Source organism: Colias philodice, chromosome 6, assembly GCF_061535455.1.
Source record: "Colias philodice isolate Cphi_HAF_F1 chromosome 6, ilColPhil1 Martin Lab GWU primary, whole genome shotgun sequence".
In the NCBI taxonomy this organism is placed as follows: domain Eukaryota; kingdom Metazoa; phylum Arthropoda; class Insecta; order Lepidoptera; family Pieridae; genus Colias; species Colias philodice.
This window is the reverse complement of record NC_143091.1, coordinates 5,566,807-5,584,800: the sequence shown is the minus strand read 5'-3', so window position 1 is coordinate 5,584,800 and position 17,994 is coordinate 5,566,807. Positions and strand designations below refer to the sequence as shown.

At 32.4% G+C, this 17,994-nt stretch overlaps 1 protein-coding gene across 1 annotated transcript; it reads right to left on the bottom strand.

The window, feature by feature from the left end:
- Nucleotides 1-290: 290 nt before the first annotated feature.
- LOC149487702 (monocarboxylate transporter 12-B-like) lies at nucleotides 291-10,719 on the bottom strand. Its single transcript, XM_089696309.1, has 8 exons — nucleotides 10,524-10,719; nucleotides 8,192-8,318; nucleotides 6,141-6,411; nucleotides 5,739-5,941; nucleotides 2,267-2,522; nucleotides 1,532-1,701; nucleotides 1,199-1,364; nucleotides 291-838 (listed from the first exon to the last, which is right to left on the bottom strand). Exons 2-8 carry the CDS (start codon nucleotides 8,300-8,302, stop codon nucleotides 456-458), a joined length of 1,560 nt encoding a protein of 519 aa, XP_089552435.1. The 5' UTR covers nucleotides 8,303-8,318; nucleotides 10,524-10,719; the 3' UTR covers nucleotides 291-455.
- Nucleotides 10,720-17,994: the final 7,275 nt, after the last annotated feature.

Below are 17,994 nucleotides of genomic sequence, written 5' to 3'. Positions count from 1 at the left end.
GCCGATCAGTAATACAAGGATCGTCCACAAACCGTGTTGCACGTCCCTGGATTCGGTCAAAAGGAAGGAGCTGATACTTGGGTGCACCGGCCCAGAGACGGGAACAGTATTCCATGTGCGGCCTGACCTGTGCCTTATAGAGTTGAAGGCGTTGGCCGGGTGTGAAATACTGTCCCGCTCTTCAGAGCACACCAAGAGGTTGTTAAATAACTATAAACAAATTAATTTCAATAATTTATTTAGTAGACATAATAAGACTTAGTCATTCGGCTCATATTGTACCTTTATTTTACACGTATAAATCATATCTAATATCAGTCTCAGACTATTAAATGCTTAGCATTGAGGTACGCATCATTTGGAACAACACAACAACTAGCTTCTATTATAACATTCCATAATAAAGAAAACTTTTAACATTACTCTTATCTAGTCTTATTATTTGGTCTGAATGATCACAGTTTGTGTGAATTCATCTCTTCCCTCTCTTGCGTCAATTGTGTTACGTCTGTTCTATTTTTCTGTTTCTTTTCTTTATAGTATTGATATAACATATCTGGTATCCACATAATGAGAAACAGTACAAGTAAGGCATTTTGAGCAGATATACAAACGATATAGCTGCCTGTATAATCTCTTATCCAGCCTAAGAAATAGCCTGCTGCAGGTATAATTAAACCCATAGTCAACATTCCTAGACCTACAGCAGAGGCCACTTGGTCCATCCTACATTCTTCGGTAATTGCAATATTTCTAGATACGATCACCATACTCCTTGAAATTCCATAGAATAGTGACAGAACTAAAAAGACGTACATGTCTGTTTGGTATGCAAAAACTGTAAAATAATCACCAATAAATTAACAAGTTCAAATAAATTTGCAAATTTAACACTTTACAATTTTTGTATCACTATCAAGATATTATGTAGCTTTTAACGTTTAGTTTTAGTTTGTGCGAAACATCGGAAGACAATGAATAAATTGTTGTTAAGAAAGTTTTTTTTGGCAAATCTAAGAGACTAACGTAATATTAAATCTTGATGGTTTAATAAATCGTATATCTCCTATAAGAATGCTATTTTATTATTATTAATTTATGAATTATTTACAAAAAATCTATCAGTAGGTGTGATATTTATTTCATGGACCTACGAAATTTCAAGTTCGAAATTACGAAGTTTTTCCCAATTACTTACTTTGTCGTACAACAAGACAGCAGACACTGGACAATATCACAGTCATTTTAACAGAAACATTGAATTTCGCTTGCGCCTGCGGCAAGGCCAGTCTTCCAATTATATCAGCGATGGCCACAGCTGACATGCAATTGGCGGTTTCTTGCTTATCCATATTCGCAGCTCTCTATAACAAAAATGATTTAAAACATCATCATTTTCATCCTATTTTTTATCATTCAGTATTACTTTTTTTATCACATTCATCATTCATAAAATATAACAATTGAACAGGGATTAAATATTATCTAATACCTTATATAATATATTATAATATAATAGAGTATTACATACCTGTAGGAAAAGTGGATACAACATGCTAAAGTTTTGTATCGAAGCAAAGTTTAAAGATGTGCCAATAATAACATTTAAAAATCTAGGACTTGATAATAATGAGATATCGAGCAAATCGTATACATTTTTTAGCATACTCATAATTTTGTTTCCATTTGTAGTTATATGTTCTGAAAAAGGGATTTTTATGTACATGTTAATTGTATGCCTACTTATTAACTCGAACTATAAGGACAGAACGATATATTATTACAATTATTCAAGAAAACCTTTTACTAAAGGTTCGTTAATTTAAGCTTTCATTTTTTATGGGTCCACTTAAAATCACCCACGAATTTTACCATTTAAGTTTATTATCTACTAGGTTTCCGCCCGCGGCTTCGCCCGCGCAGTCAAAGAAAAACCCGCATAGTTCCCGTTCCCGTTGGATTTCCGGGATTGCGTCATTTTCCCGGGATAAAAAGCAGCCTATGTCCTTTCTCGGGTATCAAAATATCTCCATACCAAATTTCATGCAAATTGGTTCAGTAGTTTAGGCGTGATTGAGTAACAGACAGACAGACAGAGTTACTTTCGCATTTATAATATTAGTATGGATTTATGTAGACATCCATTATTATATTATTATATTATAAATGCGAATATGATATTATAAATGTGCCACGGGCGAAGCCGGGGCGGACCGCTAGTATATAATATGCTAGCAATATTCACTTCTAATAAAAAGTAACGTACCATTCGTGGGAACATTTGATTTGTCATTTTGCTGCAATTGTGTAAAACTTTGAGATAATAATTTATGCGAGTCAACTTTTTGCTTTCCATTCTCTTGTAAAACTGACGGGATTGTCGCTCGTCTAGTTCTTTTGTAGACTTCATCATTAGTATTGCAATTATTTTCTAGTAACGTCTTTTTTTCGTCAATTACGACCTCCTCTTCCACTCTCTTCATGTGCCATTCAACGGGCTGTATGAGCAGCGTTCCAGCTATCTGAAATACAGACCGTATTTTATTTGTAACATTTGTAAACTGGGAAAATCTAAAGTCTCCTTTTTAAAGTAAAACACTGCATTGTTTTCTAGGTATATTAATTACTAGCTTCCGCCCGCGACTCCGTCCGCACGGATGTCGGTCTTCGCGTGGATAGTTTATTTCCCCATTTTGTGTAACTCTGACAATGATATCTTATAAATATCTATTGGACCCAAATACGGCTAGTCCTATAATAATTAAGGAGATCCCTTCTTCTACAGAACAACGTCTATGGATAAAACTGAAAAATTAAGATTTATTTCTTTTCTACGTATTTTTCTAGGATACAAAGTATCCCATTTTATGCCCAGGTATAATATAAGGTATAATTATACCAAGTTTCATCGAAATCGAACCGTTAGTTTTCACGTGATGCCTGAACATACAGACAGACAGACAGACAGACAAAAATTTTTTTAATCACATATTTGGGTTTGGAATCGATTCAGTAACACCTCCTGCTATTTATTTTTTCAATATTTTCAATGAACAGAATTGACCCTTCTACAGATTTATTATATAGTGTGAGACCCATTTGTAAAAAAGTCTTCAAATGACGATTTTCGTGGGACTCACCTCCGCCATACGGACTACTGATATCCACTTAATCGGCATGTTTTTCTGAACACAAAAATTGCGGTAGTCACTTCCTAGGGGTATGGAGGGGGGAGCTATGACGTAGCAAAGGTGGCCGTCGGGCCATTCTATTGTGCGGTACCTATATCTATATAACTACTGGATCGATTTACTTAAAAAGGGTGTCAATTGAAAGATAATTAAATAAGCATTATTTGATTCCTAAGATTCATTAATGTAAAACTAGTACCAACTGAAATATTTTCAAAAAACAACATTTTATGAAATATATAAGTATATTTTTTTAGTGTAAAAATCTCGGTTACCGTAAGAATTATGAGAATTTAGCTTATTATAAAACATATAGCTACTTTTATCACCTTTCTAATAAACCTTCAATAATGACAATCGAGCAATAAACAACGGAACTACAGCCTATTAATTGAGCGTCGGTAGCGCCAAATTAGCCCTTTGTTGGTATGAATTATCTTGAAATTATTCTTAAATATAATAAAATCGTAGGAAAGTTAAAACTGTACATTGAATATTTGTTTAAAAGAATACTTGGGGTGTGATCTACAATAGATACCGAACCTAAAATTATAGTTTTTAAAATTTTTGTCTGTTTGTCTTTATGTTTTTCTGAGCTAAACTCAAAAAAGTACTGTATGGATTTACTTCAAATTTGAAACAAAGATAGCTTGAGACACGAGGAAGGTCATAGGGTAGGTTTTATCCCGGAAATCCCACGGAAACGGGAACTATGCGTGTGTTTCTTTGACTATGCGGGCGAAGCCGCCGCGCTGGCGGAAAGCTGTTTAAAATAATATAATTCTGAATAAAAAGTAGTTACGTCAATTTTTTTTTAATTTCCTGATATTTATGTGAGCAGAAACGTATTACTTACATAGATAGTATTATCAGTGTTTTTTTCTGATGTGATCAGCATAATAAATAGCATAGGACAGCGCAGTTTACTTGGATATTAATAAGAATGGTTTTTAGTAAACTCAATACAAGGCTAAAAATTAATAAAATATGTTTTTTTATCTGATTTTCATCGTCATTCTTTTGACCAAGATCAGTATCGGACGTGGCATATCCCTTCCAAGCACTTTTGTTTCATGTCACACACAACGGTTTTGTTCATACACAATGGGATAAACGGCAACCAGCTTTACATTGACATGATAATATCTTATATCACTTCGATAAATTGACTTAACTGATGAAGTAATTAGCAACAGTTGGTTGTTGGTTGGTTGGATGGTGTGGTATATAGATAGATTCATCCTTAGGATTCATCAATCTCATTTGTTTAAACCACAGGTTTAAACGTATTACAGTACTCCCAAACTGATAATGCGCATAGAAAAATTCGTCACTGTTCGGCAACTGTCATATTCCCCGAGCCTCCGAAGACGATATGTATATAGAGTGGTTAAATGTATTTTATTCATGCATAGTTTATTGAATTATGAGTTTTATTATGATTTTATGGTAAAAGAGATAAGTAACGAAATTTGTTTCGATAATTCAATGAAAGTTAATAGCGAGGATAAGCCACACAATTGCGAATATACATATATTTGTTGTATTGATTTACTTGGAAAATTCTATACTTGGAACTATTAAAGTGTCTTACTGAAGCTGGCGTAATGATGGATCATGGATGTATGGAAGGTTAAAATAAGACAAAGTTCATATTTAAAAAAATGATTTTCAAACACTGGTTTACATTTAAATTGTGAAATCTAATCATTAAAATCTCAGTCCAAATGGATTTACAGAATTAGGGATTATCTCTATTTCTGATATCGTAAAATGATTAGATCTTTCATTATGCTCTAATTAATTTTCACTTTCCCCACTGCTATCTGCTACCTGTGTAAATAATCATTTTACCGGAAAATTCAACTTTGAAACAAAACTAAGAAGGGTATGTAACGGCAGCTCTATATAATTACATACAGAGATAATACGTGCGGTCACCACCAATATATAAAGACGACTGACGGATTTTTGAATTTTTTGACTGACAGGCTACCGTCACCTATCGCCCGAATTGTTTTCGATTGTGTATGACTCTGAATTGACTCCTATTTCTTTCGAACAAGGTGCAAGATGCAAGTGCATTGTTTAGGGCACTTACGATTCAATGATTCGGGTGTTTCTGGAAATACGATAATTAGCGAAGATCTGCATGTTCATTATTAATTTGGGGTTCTGTATTTCACTTTAAAGAGTTCGATTACCTCACCAATTATACTGAAGTGCTATCAAATATTAGCCAATTTGATTGAGGTTAAAAGGTTACGAGTTATTTTTATACAAAATACAGCTTTGATGTGGTTAATAAAAAATTGGTTGTCTGTAAAGTCGGTTTACTTACGATAGTTGAACGTGACAACGTCCGATTGTGCTTCTTTGTCGCTCGTTCCGCGCTCTCGCTTGCACTTCAAGCCTATGGAACGCCTCAGAGCGAGGAAACGCCGCATGAGTCATGTTTTTTCGTGCGTGCAGCCGGCTTTATCGAATTATAAGACGTTGTCACGTTAAAACATATGAGCGAAATTTATAAATACAAATAACATTTACCCCATGTAAACTGAGAGCAGAAAGCAGTAAGCATGCTCCTAAAAATCCATAATTATCCAAGAGATATCGCACCACATGTGGCATTACTGTCTGCCCAATGCCGGTGCCCGCCATTGCTATTCCCACAGCAATACTCTTTTTCACTTTGAAGTAACTATTTATGGCCACAAACGATGCATTTTGAATGAAACCTAATCCTATACCTAAAATGAAGATATAAATTTTAAAGAAATTTAAATTCGAACAGTTCTAAATAAATTTATAGAATTCATATCATTTCTTACATTGATGATAGAAAAACTCTACTTTTAATAAAATATGTGTGAAAAATTTGAAAAAATATCATGCCTTTTATAAACAACACAAATACCTAATCGACGTATTAATGTGATAGTAGCTTACCTATAAGAACACCATAGCTTATTATCAGGTGAATGATATTAGTAGAAAAACCGCTAACAAAAATTCCCAAACTGGATAAAAATGATCCTGCCACAGCTACAAATCTGGCTGACGTCAGTTTAACTAGAGCACCGGCGATCGGGCCACTAAAACTGCATACAAAAAGCATAGCACTGAGAACTATGGACGCTCCTTGTGTCTTGTGTCCCATTGCTTCCAGAGCATCTCCGTATAACAAGCTGAAGAGGGATAACATTGACCGATTGAATACCTAAAATAGAATTAAGAGTCATGTTATTAAGATGGATACCATATTTTATACAATTAAATTAAAGTTAAATAAATGAGATGTATGCAGTTGACAACATTAAGAAATAAGGTAGGTAGTAGTAATTAAAATTATGAGGAATACAACATATTTTATAATTTAGCTTTCAGAAAACAAATTACATTATATTTCTTAACCAAAATATGTTTCTAATGGTATAAATAAATAAATAAAAATAAATAAAGCCTTTATTCATTCCTTTACTTCTATCTTATTACAAATTTTATTTTTGTTGTTAGTGTGGTTAGTATTAACCTTATTCTTATTTCTCTATAACAATTCTATTTTTAAATATTAAATTAATAAAAATTAATAAATACCGCTTTTTGCGGTAAAAGCCTCCTCAAATTTCTTCCACTCATCCCTGTTCTTAGCTAATCTAGTCCAAAGGGCACCTGCGTGATTTTTGATATCATCACTCCATCGTGTGATTGGTCTTCCCCTCTTACGCTTTTTATAAAAAGGTGTCCAATTTATTACCGAATGTGACCATCTGTCATCTCTCAATCTGCACAGGTGACCTGCCCATTTCCACTTCAATTTACAGACATACTTTACTGCAACTTGAGCTTTCGTTCTTTTTCATAAATTACTATTTCGTATTCTATCTTTAAGTTTAATATTCAAAAAGCTTCGTTCCATGCCTCGTTGGCAGATGCTAATTCTGTTTAAATGCTTTTTTGCAAGGGGCCATGTTTGACATGCATACGTTAGGCAAGGTGTTAGACATAATTATATCCATTGAAATCTCTTTCATAGCCCAATATTTATTCCATGTTTGCTTGACTCTTCTTTCAATTTCTTTTTCGTTGCATAGCTTAAATGAGATAAGATGTCCGAGTTAAATATAGTCTTCAACATATTCAATAGGAGTTTCATTTATTGTGACTTGTAACTGGTGGCTATTTGTTATAATCTTGGTTTTTTCCTGATTTATATTTAAACCTGCTTTTTTGCTATATTTGTTTAGCGATTATATCATTGTTTGCAATTCCCTTACCTTTTCTGACAACAAAACTATATCGTCTCCAAATCTGAGGTGCGATAAATATCTTCCATTGATTTTGAGACCATATGACTCCCAATTTAGCTGGCTGAAGATATATTCCAGTACTGATATAAAGATTTTTGCTGAAAGTGGATCTCCTTGTTTAACACCACGGTTAATCTTGAATTTTGGTCCTTGTATATCTAATTTTACTCTAGCATAGCTGTTCTCATATATTGTTTTTATAATTGATATGTATGTGTCGATGTCGTTTCTAATAGTATACTTTAATAAAATTCTGTACATCAGTACATCACCAAATAATTTTTTTTTGTTTAGAAATGTTTAGCTATAAGAAAACTTTAATTATTAGGAATGTTCACAGAATGCCTTTAATAATAATCATTGGATTTATTACCACTCACTCTTAATTTAAACGGCAAGTTTAACATCGTAATTAATAAATGTAAAGACTAAGGAATTTTATTAAGGTATACTTAAATTGACTGTAATATTAATCATAATACATATTATTGTGATTAATATTACAGTCAATTTAAGTTACTTGTGCAATACGATTTATATAATTATATCTAACGTGCTAACCAACACTGTAAACTTATGAAAAAAAATCTCGTGACCGCTATTACTGATGTAATATATAGGTAGGTACCTTGATATAACACCATGCAATAAGACTGCTTATTGAAAGATAAATATAATATTCTTACTTACATTGGTAACTCCTATTCCTATTAAAATTACCCATCCCCAGTCTCCGTCAGGTGGGACTAATTTTATCCTTTTTACAGTTCTTGGCAAAACTAGAACTTGTTTCTCCGACATTTTCTTTAATTATCAGCTAAAAATATAAATAAAATTCTTTATTATGGAATTAAAATATAAATGAATAAAATATGCTATTGTTACTCTACATTGTATAATAGAACTTGTTTAAAGAATAGTATTAGTAGTCAGCCTTGAATTTGAAATAAAACAATTTGTGAGACACGTAAGTAATTAGGTACGTTTCGATTTACACAGTTTACATATTCTGTCATTCTTTTGGTAAAATTACTATTCTTCAAGTTCACAATTTTAAAGAAAAATTATAAAGTTGATGGATGGATGTTTGTATAATTGATCCCACCAAAAACATAAATGTAAAAATTGGAGCCGAGTTCAATCGTTGTCTTAATTTGCCAAAAAAAGAAATGAGATCTAAATGTGTGCCAAGTTCTGAAGACAGTCCAGAAATTTATTTACAAAGATGTATTAAGTTCTTAGGTGAACTGAAAACTCAATTGTTTTATTTTCCCTTAGAGAACAACGTTTATTCTAAAATATGATTTTTTTTTATTTAAATTATATAATTATTTTCACAAAGCAAACAACTATAACTAATGACCTATTGAACCCCATAATTTGATGAGACTAGTTTTACATATTATACTGTTTATATTTTGTGAGGTTTTAAAAACTAGCCTCATAATTAATCTCGTGTCACAATGTTTGTCCTCAATGGACTCCTAAACCACTTAACCGATTATAATAAAATTCGCACACCATGTGCAGTTCGCTCCAACTTGAGAGATAGGATAGGTTTTATCCCGGAAATCCCACGGGAAAGGGAACTATGCGGGGTTTTCTCTGAAAATTAATTATTGGTAGAGACGCTGCAAGCGCTGTATTTATGTGATAAGATGGCGGCCGCTGGCGAAAATTTAATTATTCGCAGTTAAAAGCTTCATAATTAGTTTAATTACAATATGAAAAAGTCATAGCAAAGAATTTACGACGAAGAGGTTCCAAGAGGAAACTGCGGATATCTTATATTGAAGAAAAAATGCGTCTAAAATCTGTCCTATATCCTAACTACTATATTATTGTAATTGTTTCTTTTTTAAAAAGCGATTCGCTTCTGGCACTCGCCGGCCGCTGCCGCGGCACGCTCGCTTTGCTCGCTCGGCTCGTGCGTTGTTTATCAAAGCCTAACCTAACCTAACCCAACTGTTTTCTATTGCAAGAACCATTCGCTTCTGGCATACGCTGGCCGCTGCCACGGCACTAACTTAAATGACAATAAACAGTTACAAGAATTTCTTAAAATATTCTGATTTTTTTAAATATTTTATGGACTCTCTATATTTTATACGATCTGGCCAAATGTGGATGACCAAATCGTGAAACATTGACGATTTAACGATCTGATCAAACTATGTTGGCCATTTCATGAAATGCGACCATTTCGTGAAATGATCAATCAGTTCATGAAATGAGCAAATCTACGATATGGCCACGACATATCTATAAATAAATCACCTACACTTCCTACCATTATCTGGCATACGTTTACGAGTTTATTGGATGTTATTTTTAACAAGTCAAGTAGATTAGCATGAAACACATTGTAAAACATGTGGAATTGAAATTCATATATTTTGTATGAACATTAAACGTGGACTTTGAAATCATAGATTTATTCAAATTTGTCTCCACATCAAAATCTATATTATTTTTATTACGATCAAATAATTTGCGTTAGGTAGGTATATTATGGACCGAAACAGTTTGAATTTTCTTTTTTGAATGTCTGTATTCTTACAATTGTAATATGGGTTATTTAAATTGTAAATCCTTGCTAATTTTATAAATGCGAAAGTAACTCTGTCTGTCTGTCTGTTACTCAATCACGCCTAAACTACTGAACCAATTTGCATGAAATTTGGTATGGAGATATTTTGATACCCGAGAAAGGACATAGGCTACCTTTTATTGCGAAATTTGTACCACGGGCGAAGCCGGGGCGGACCACTAGTTATTCAATATACCTACACATAGAACATACACGTCCTCGAAACTCACTTCTAATGATTTTTCATTTCGATCAAAGAATCGGATGTCATAATTTAAATGGTAACAATTAATTACAAGACAGAGTAGGTAACATTTCATATAATCAAACGAATTCTTTTGGGTGCTTTTTATACTTTTAATGCGGCAAATATTTAAAAATTATTTAAAAATATGTCTCATAAAACTAAAATATATATCATATAATGCATACCTACGTATTCTACCGACCTTCATTAATGATACTCATCTCAACTCTAATGAATATACAAAATTACACAACTTATTCACTCCTTAGCTATTGAAAACTATTTACAAATCACATTCATAACCCACAAAATCAGTTAACAAAACACATGTTCACACTTTAAAATTCAGTAATTTTATGCCATACATCCGTCCAACGTGAAACTACGCTTGTTAGTGAGATATTTCATCATTATTTGCGATTTTTCAATGCTAGTCACATTATAAGACGAATTTGGCACCCGAGCTATTACAGTAATCTTTACAGACACTGGGATAAAGTGCGACGCTATCGGAAAATCAAATTAAATACATAGATTTGATCAAGGAAATGTGAAACGGTTATCAAAGCCTTCAAAATACATTTATTGTGGGGTTATTCGTCCCAAAATAAAGATTTTACAATTACACATATTCGAACTATCTATATCTGATAGCTGTGTATTGTTTACGTTCACGTCTTGGTTTACGTTAATCTTTATTATGGTCGCGACCTATCAACGATGGAACTGATTAAAAAAGAGTATCAGGCGTTTTAAATACTGATGAATGAAAAATATTAGTGTTGTTTCCCTTTTCGAACATATTATGAACTAAATCATAGTTTTTAATATGGTACCATTTGTATACGTAGTATATTATTATTAGTCTGTGGTACCATAGATATGGATGGACGAGCAGAGTCTCGTCTTCATCTTCTCGCTTAAATTTAATAGGTACCTATACAACACTGCTTAAACATAATGAACTGAAGTGAAAGAATTAAACAAAAAAATATGTAAAATTCGGTATTATCCGTGATTAACATTTACAAACATAATAATAATTATAAAAAAAGATTACAATACGCCCACTATATTATATAAAATCCAAAGTGATGTAAGTTAATCCTTTTCACCATATTTTCAATTTTCACACAAAGGAGAATGGGCATTTTACTACCTATGGAAGTTGGGCCTGAACCCTTGAGTTGGACCAATACACATGAGATATTGTTTTTATAATAGATCATAACACACACATAACGGGAAAAATATATATAAAAAAATAATCAACCGGGTTTTTGTACAGTCACATCAAGTTTTATTTCTTTGTGTATAATATTTTTTGCAATAAATAACTGTTATAAGACAATGACAATATCTTTATGTTACTCCAATTCACTTACACTTACAAATACGTACTAATCTTAAGCCTTCTAATAACCGAAATACACTAATATTATGTTTTGTAACAGGTACCTAGATACCGTGTTTATTATAATTCAACGTAGTTAGACGTTTTTTGTGGTTAAACTCAGTCACTTCAGTGACATTTAGATTTATATTTACTTCACTCGAATTAAAAACACCGTTATTGTGCGCAAAATAATAGCCAAATAAATAAAACTTTTTGCCTTGACTGTACAAGAACCCGGTTGATTTATTTTTTTATTTTATTTTTTTCGTAAGTTATGTGTAATGATCTATCACAAAAACAATATTTCGTGTGTATTGGTCTTAGCCAAAGTTTCAGGCCCAATTTGCCCATTCTCCTTTGACCAAATTAAAAATAATTCTAAATATATATATCGGAGAGAGGTGTAGAATGTGAATCTATTTTCAAGCTGTGGGCGTTGCGTTGGGTAATCGAGCAAAGAAACACCTCAAACTCAAACATTTCTTTATTTACCACCGATTCGGAATGCAGTATCTACAGAGAAGAACCGGCAAGAAACTCCATAGTTGCTCTTTTTAATCATGTCAGTTTTACCATACAATACAGTCATTTTTAATACAATCACTTTTAATAACCGTTACGTTACACATTTAAATTAAACACTAGCAAAGAAAAGGTTAACAGTTCCTAGTAGTGGATGGTCCGAACTCTTCGACGTGCGAAATGCGAATGTGAATTGTGAAGTGCCGACTGCCGTCCCGAGGGCGAGCCTTCACCGGCTCGACCCGGTACAAGCATGAAGTAAGCTGCCAACTTCACTGTGCTGCCACCTCCCGGAACTCGTGCTTCGAGTCGTTTTACATCCGCGCTATTGACCGTCTCCGACATAATATATTTCATTGAAATTTAATTAGATATGAATTAAATTATGTTATTATCGACAAACACAACGTTGCCGTTAAAATGCACCGGTACAATATAAATAATATTAACAAATAACCACAAATTCATTCATATATTTTGTTGTGTGACTAGCATGGGCAAAAATATTATTAATATTTGAAGCATGTTAGCCGTACTGAAAATATCAATACAATTGTGGCTAATTGCTTGGTATTCACGTCTCACTAATCAAACAAAGTTCGCCATACTTGTTTGCGTACTTTTACAAAACCAATTTAACCAAAATGTTCCTGTTCATTTGCTAGAAGAACCGTTTTGTAAAAAATGTTAGTATTTAAAGCTATTCTTCCCTTTTCTAGGAAACGTTTGCGGCTGATTGGATTTGTTTGGTTCTTTGCTTAGTTCCGTTGATATTCGTTTTCAGTACCTATAACTTACGCTATACAGTCGAACATGGACTGTGAAACTTGCACAATTTGCAGCTTATTTCTTTTATTCCCGATGTTATCCATTTAATTGCATTTATATTATGAATTTCTATTTAAAAAAAAACCGAGAGTCTAAATCTTGTTTCGCATAAAGATAGATTTTTAATGTTGTATAAACATTTAAAACTATTATTATTTATACTAAATTTCGTACGCCTACTTTAGATCGTATAGCAATAATGTACATATTATAGTTATGGGTAGGTAATTACTATTTTTAGTACCTTAAGAATTTAGATAATAATATTATTCAATTTCGAGAATTTCTCTCATACATCTATAAACATGTCATATTAGACTGGGGTAGAAGCCTTTAAAAATAATGAAAAGATAAAAAAAATCGCAGTCGGATGAAACCCATTAGAAAAGGAGGGGAATATGATAAAAATGTAAGGAAAAATAAATTACGGTCAATCCGAGTTCGGGAAGCGGGAGGGGGGAGCTTTTAAGAGAAAAAAATGGTTTCTCTCGATTTCCGACAAAACTACAAGTCCTATAGAAAAAAGTTCAATGGCAAAGTTGTAGGTAATTAAAAGTTCTACAACTTTTGCATTCACAATTTTTTCACATAACCTCAAAATTTAGGTGAAAAATTCAAAAACCAAGTTTTTGGTCTTTTATTTTTATCTACTTCAAAATTTATTTTTTTTCTACGAAATTTGGTGGAAACTTACTTTATTATGTCCCAAATACACTGTAATTTATTTGATTGAAAATATTTATTTTTTCGCCTTATTTTGAATTAATACCAAAAAAACAACCTAATTTTCAATCGAAAAGTCACCCGTCAAAATATCAGCTTTTTTCAAAAACTTGGGGTGCCTTTTATTAATTGAAATCTCTACTTTCATATGGTGTAAAAAAAAATAAACACCACCATAGTAAATGTTCTCAGGAAATGCATACAAACAGTGTGAAAATTAGCTTTAACTAAATCAGGCACACTTCTTGAACTCTATATCTTCTCTTGTATCGGCTTTTCGGTAATATTTCAAAAGAAAAATAATTATCTGTCCTAAGTTTAATATTTTACAGCATATTCAAAAGCAAAATGATGTCGATAAAAACATTTCAGGTAGTTCGAGAAGTGTGCCTGATTTAGTTAAAGCTAATTTTCACACTGTTTGTATGCATTTCCTGAGAACATTTACTATGGTGGTGTTTATTTTTTTTACACCATATGAAAGTAGAGATTTCAATGAATAAAAGGCACCCCAAGTTTTTGAAAAAAGCTGATATTTTGACGGGTGACTTTTCGATTGAAAATTAGGTTGTTTTTTTGGTATTAATTCAAAATAAGGCGAAAAAATAAATATTTTCAATCAAATAAATTACAGTGTATTTGGGACATAATAAAGTAAGTTTCCACCAAATTTCGTAGAAAAAAAAAAATTTTGAAGTAGATAAAAATAAAAGACCAAAAACTTGGTTTTTTGAATTTTTCACCTAAATTTTGAGGTTATGTGAAAAATTGTGAATACAAAAGTTGTAGAACTTTTAATTACCTACAACTTTGCCATTGAACTTTTTTCTATAGGACTTGTAGTTTTGTCGGAAATCGAGAGAAACCATTTTTTTCTCTTAAAAGCTCCCCCCTCCCGCTTCCCGAACTCGGATTGACCGTAATTTATTTTTCCTTACATTTTTATCATATTCCCCTCCTTTTCTAATGGGTTTCATCCGACTGCGATTTTTTTTTGTTTCAAAAATTATCTACTCTAGTCTAATATGGCACTTTTAGATATTCGTTATTTTACATTAATTCGACGTTTTAACCTAGTTCATACAATATAATCAAGGTTAAAATATATGCATAATCATCATTAATAAGTTATTTGGGGAGCCTTGAAAATTTTATCAAAACTCAATTAAAACGTGAAAGGCTCTGCTCAAAGGAATCCCGCTAAAACAAAGAACTTACTAAGCCATTACTCGTTATTAATCGTGGTGAAATTCTTTCAGCAATGAAGCTCTCTAGCTTAGGATTCTAATGGTCCAAGAAATAAATTATTTCTTGTTCTTAAGAAATATTAATTACGTTAGAATTATAAAGAATTTGAACCGAGGGTTCGTTTGACTAATTGTCACATCCTTATGAGTAAGTTGGTTATAATTGTTTGCACATTATTTTGTGAATTGTGAGTGAAATAAATAAAAACACGAAAGAAAATAAATAACTGAAGCAATTTACGTTAAAACACCACTTATTATCTTAACTGTAATCTTCATCACTACATAGTATAAAACAAAGTCGCTTTCTCTGTCCCTATATGTCCCTATGTCCCTATGTCCATTTGTATGCTTAAATCTTTGAAACTACGCAACGGATTTTGATGCGGTTTTTTTTAATAGATAGAATGATTCAAGAGGAAGGTTTATATGTATAATAACGTCCATTAAATAGTGGAGAAGTACTGTTATTTTTAAGGTTTCTAATGTGATGTCGTAAAAAATTACATTTTTTCCGCTTACATTGCAAACGCAGGCTGAACCCTACGAGTTTTATCTAAATAATGTACTAAGTATTGTACACATTGAAAAGGTCTACAGAAAAGTCGGTGATGGTATATGTGTATCTCTTATGGATAACCCACAATAACTTTTTTTGAAGTGAAAACTTCTTTAGCGGCGTTGAGCACTTTTTCTGTAATGGGTATAAAATCTTAAACTCGCGTCAGGACACGTGACCTGATCGAAAAAGCGTAAGACGGATACCATTCCAAAATATCAAACATGCTCAACGTTAATTATCAAGTTTTCACTTCTGCCGGCACTCCCGGAGTGCAACCCGTCTTTTTTTTTCATTTACTTTTTACGACAAATAATGGCTAATTTTCGAAGCGATTTTAACCAATACAGCATTAATCCTTAACCAATTAAATACCTTGAATACATTGTTCATTTAATATATATCTATATGGCCCTTTACACCGTATGATTTAAGTGAATATTTTCGAAGATATTACAGTTTTAAAAATTGCGGGACGTAGCGTTTGCGGCGGTACCGGCCGACCGCCATTGCACCCGTGCGAAGCCGGGGCGGGTCGCTAGTTAATAATAATAAAAAAATGTCGTTACGCGCTTACTTCTTTCCAGTCTCCTGTATGCTCTTCAAAAAGGTGATATGTAGATATTGAAATGCATTTAGTTAAATAATTTACTTTGTATTGCTTTTTATTGCCTACCTATAGTAGGAACTGAATTTTATAATGACCTTTAACTTTTTATTAACGTTTTACATGTAGGTACTTTTTATTAATTACCAAAGTACATAATTAGTATGTAGTTATTTCTATTGATAAAATTGATTCATAATATACATAATATACTAGAAAAATCTATTTTTAGACAACTGTGCTTCGCGCAGCAATTGCTTCGCGAGGCTGCTAGCTCTGTGTAGACCCGCTTAATGATGATGATGGTGATGGATTGGTCTTATGCACTTACGAAATAATACATACCTATGCTGATAAAAATATTAAGATAATTTCGCCAGATATACGTCATTCATTCTATTACGTACGATTCAAATAGGGCGCGAAATGAAAAATCCCACCACAAACATAAATGTAAAAATTGGAGCCAAGTTCAATCGTTGACTTAATTTTCCGAAAAAAGAATTGAGATCTAAATGTGTGCCAAGTTCTGTAGACAGTCCAGAAATTTATTTACAAAGATGTAAGATGCATTAAGTTCTTAGGTGAACTGAAAACTCAATTGTTTTATTTTCCCTTAGAGAACAACGTTTATTCCAAAATATGACTTTTTTAATTTGAATAATATAATTATTTTCACAAAGCAAACAACTAATGGTAATGACCTATTGAACCTTATAATTTGACTTGGCTAGTTTAGAACCTCACAAAATTTAAACAGTATGTAATTATTTACTTTACTTTTTGTACAGAAAATTACTCTGCAAATTTGATTTACTTTATGAATATAATACTTTTTATATAAGATTTTTGAAGTGAAACTTCTTTATCGGGGTTGGAAAAAAATTTAGTGCAACATTTTTGCGTTACGCGTGACATTTTTCCGTTACGCGCCATCTTTATCTTATCCCCACCACGCATGATTCGACGTATTTCTGTAAAAGGTCATAAAGAAGTTTCACTTCTTACGTGTGTACACTAGTACATGCACACATTTTTTTTAATTTTTTCTTGCGGTTTCTCGGTATGGTTTGTTTAGTATTATTTTCTATATTTTCTTGTATGTTATGAATGTCAGCACACATTGCCCTGTCATAATCTGCAATTTTTTAAACTCGTTTTCTGTTTAAAAAATTACATGATTTTCTAAACATCCAGCGTGAATTTGTACACACACTATTACCAAGATGCAAAGATCGTCGTAGAAGGATCATCGCATTACTCCATGACGTGACGGTATTGCCATGACGCGATCTTGAAATTTTACTCTCAACGCGCCTAAAGATGTTTCAATTATATTAATATTAATATTACGCAAATTAAATCATTTCGACTTTCGACGACGCCTTCTTCCATTATACTGAAATTAAAACTAAACTAAACACTCATAAATAAAGAGTAAATAAATGTGAATATGTAAAATTATATATTATTTTTAAATGTATGAGCAATATTTTTATTACAATTTTCTTTTATTTTACGTTTAATAACAGTTTTGAATAAACAAATCATACAATCGAATTAATCTGCCCTAGCGTTACTAGCGCGAGTGAGTGTGATGTCAGAGGCGCATCGAATCCACAGATGTTTCGTGTATAAATACTAGAGGTCCGCCCGTGGTACATATTTCGCAATAAAAGGTAGCCTATGTCCTTTCTCGGGTATCAAAATATCTCCATACCAAATTTCATGCAAATTGGTTCAGTAGTTTAGGCGTGATTGAGTAACAGACAGA

Excerpts from the sequence above, each read along its gene's own strand:
- LOC149487702 (XM_089696309.1), bottom strand. The coding sequence starts at position 8,302 with ATGTCGGAGAAACAAGTTCTAGTTTTGCCAAGAACTGTAAAAAGGATA. Across the intron at positions 6,412-8,191 it reads TAGGAATAGGAGTTACCAAT|GTATTCAATCGGTCAATGTT; the intron begins GTAAGTAAGAAT and ends ATTCTATTTTAG. Across the intron at positions 5,942-6,140 it reads AAGCTATGGTGTTCTTATAG|GTATAGGATTAGGTTTCATT; the intron begins GTAAGCTACTAT and ends TCTTCATTTTAG.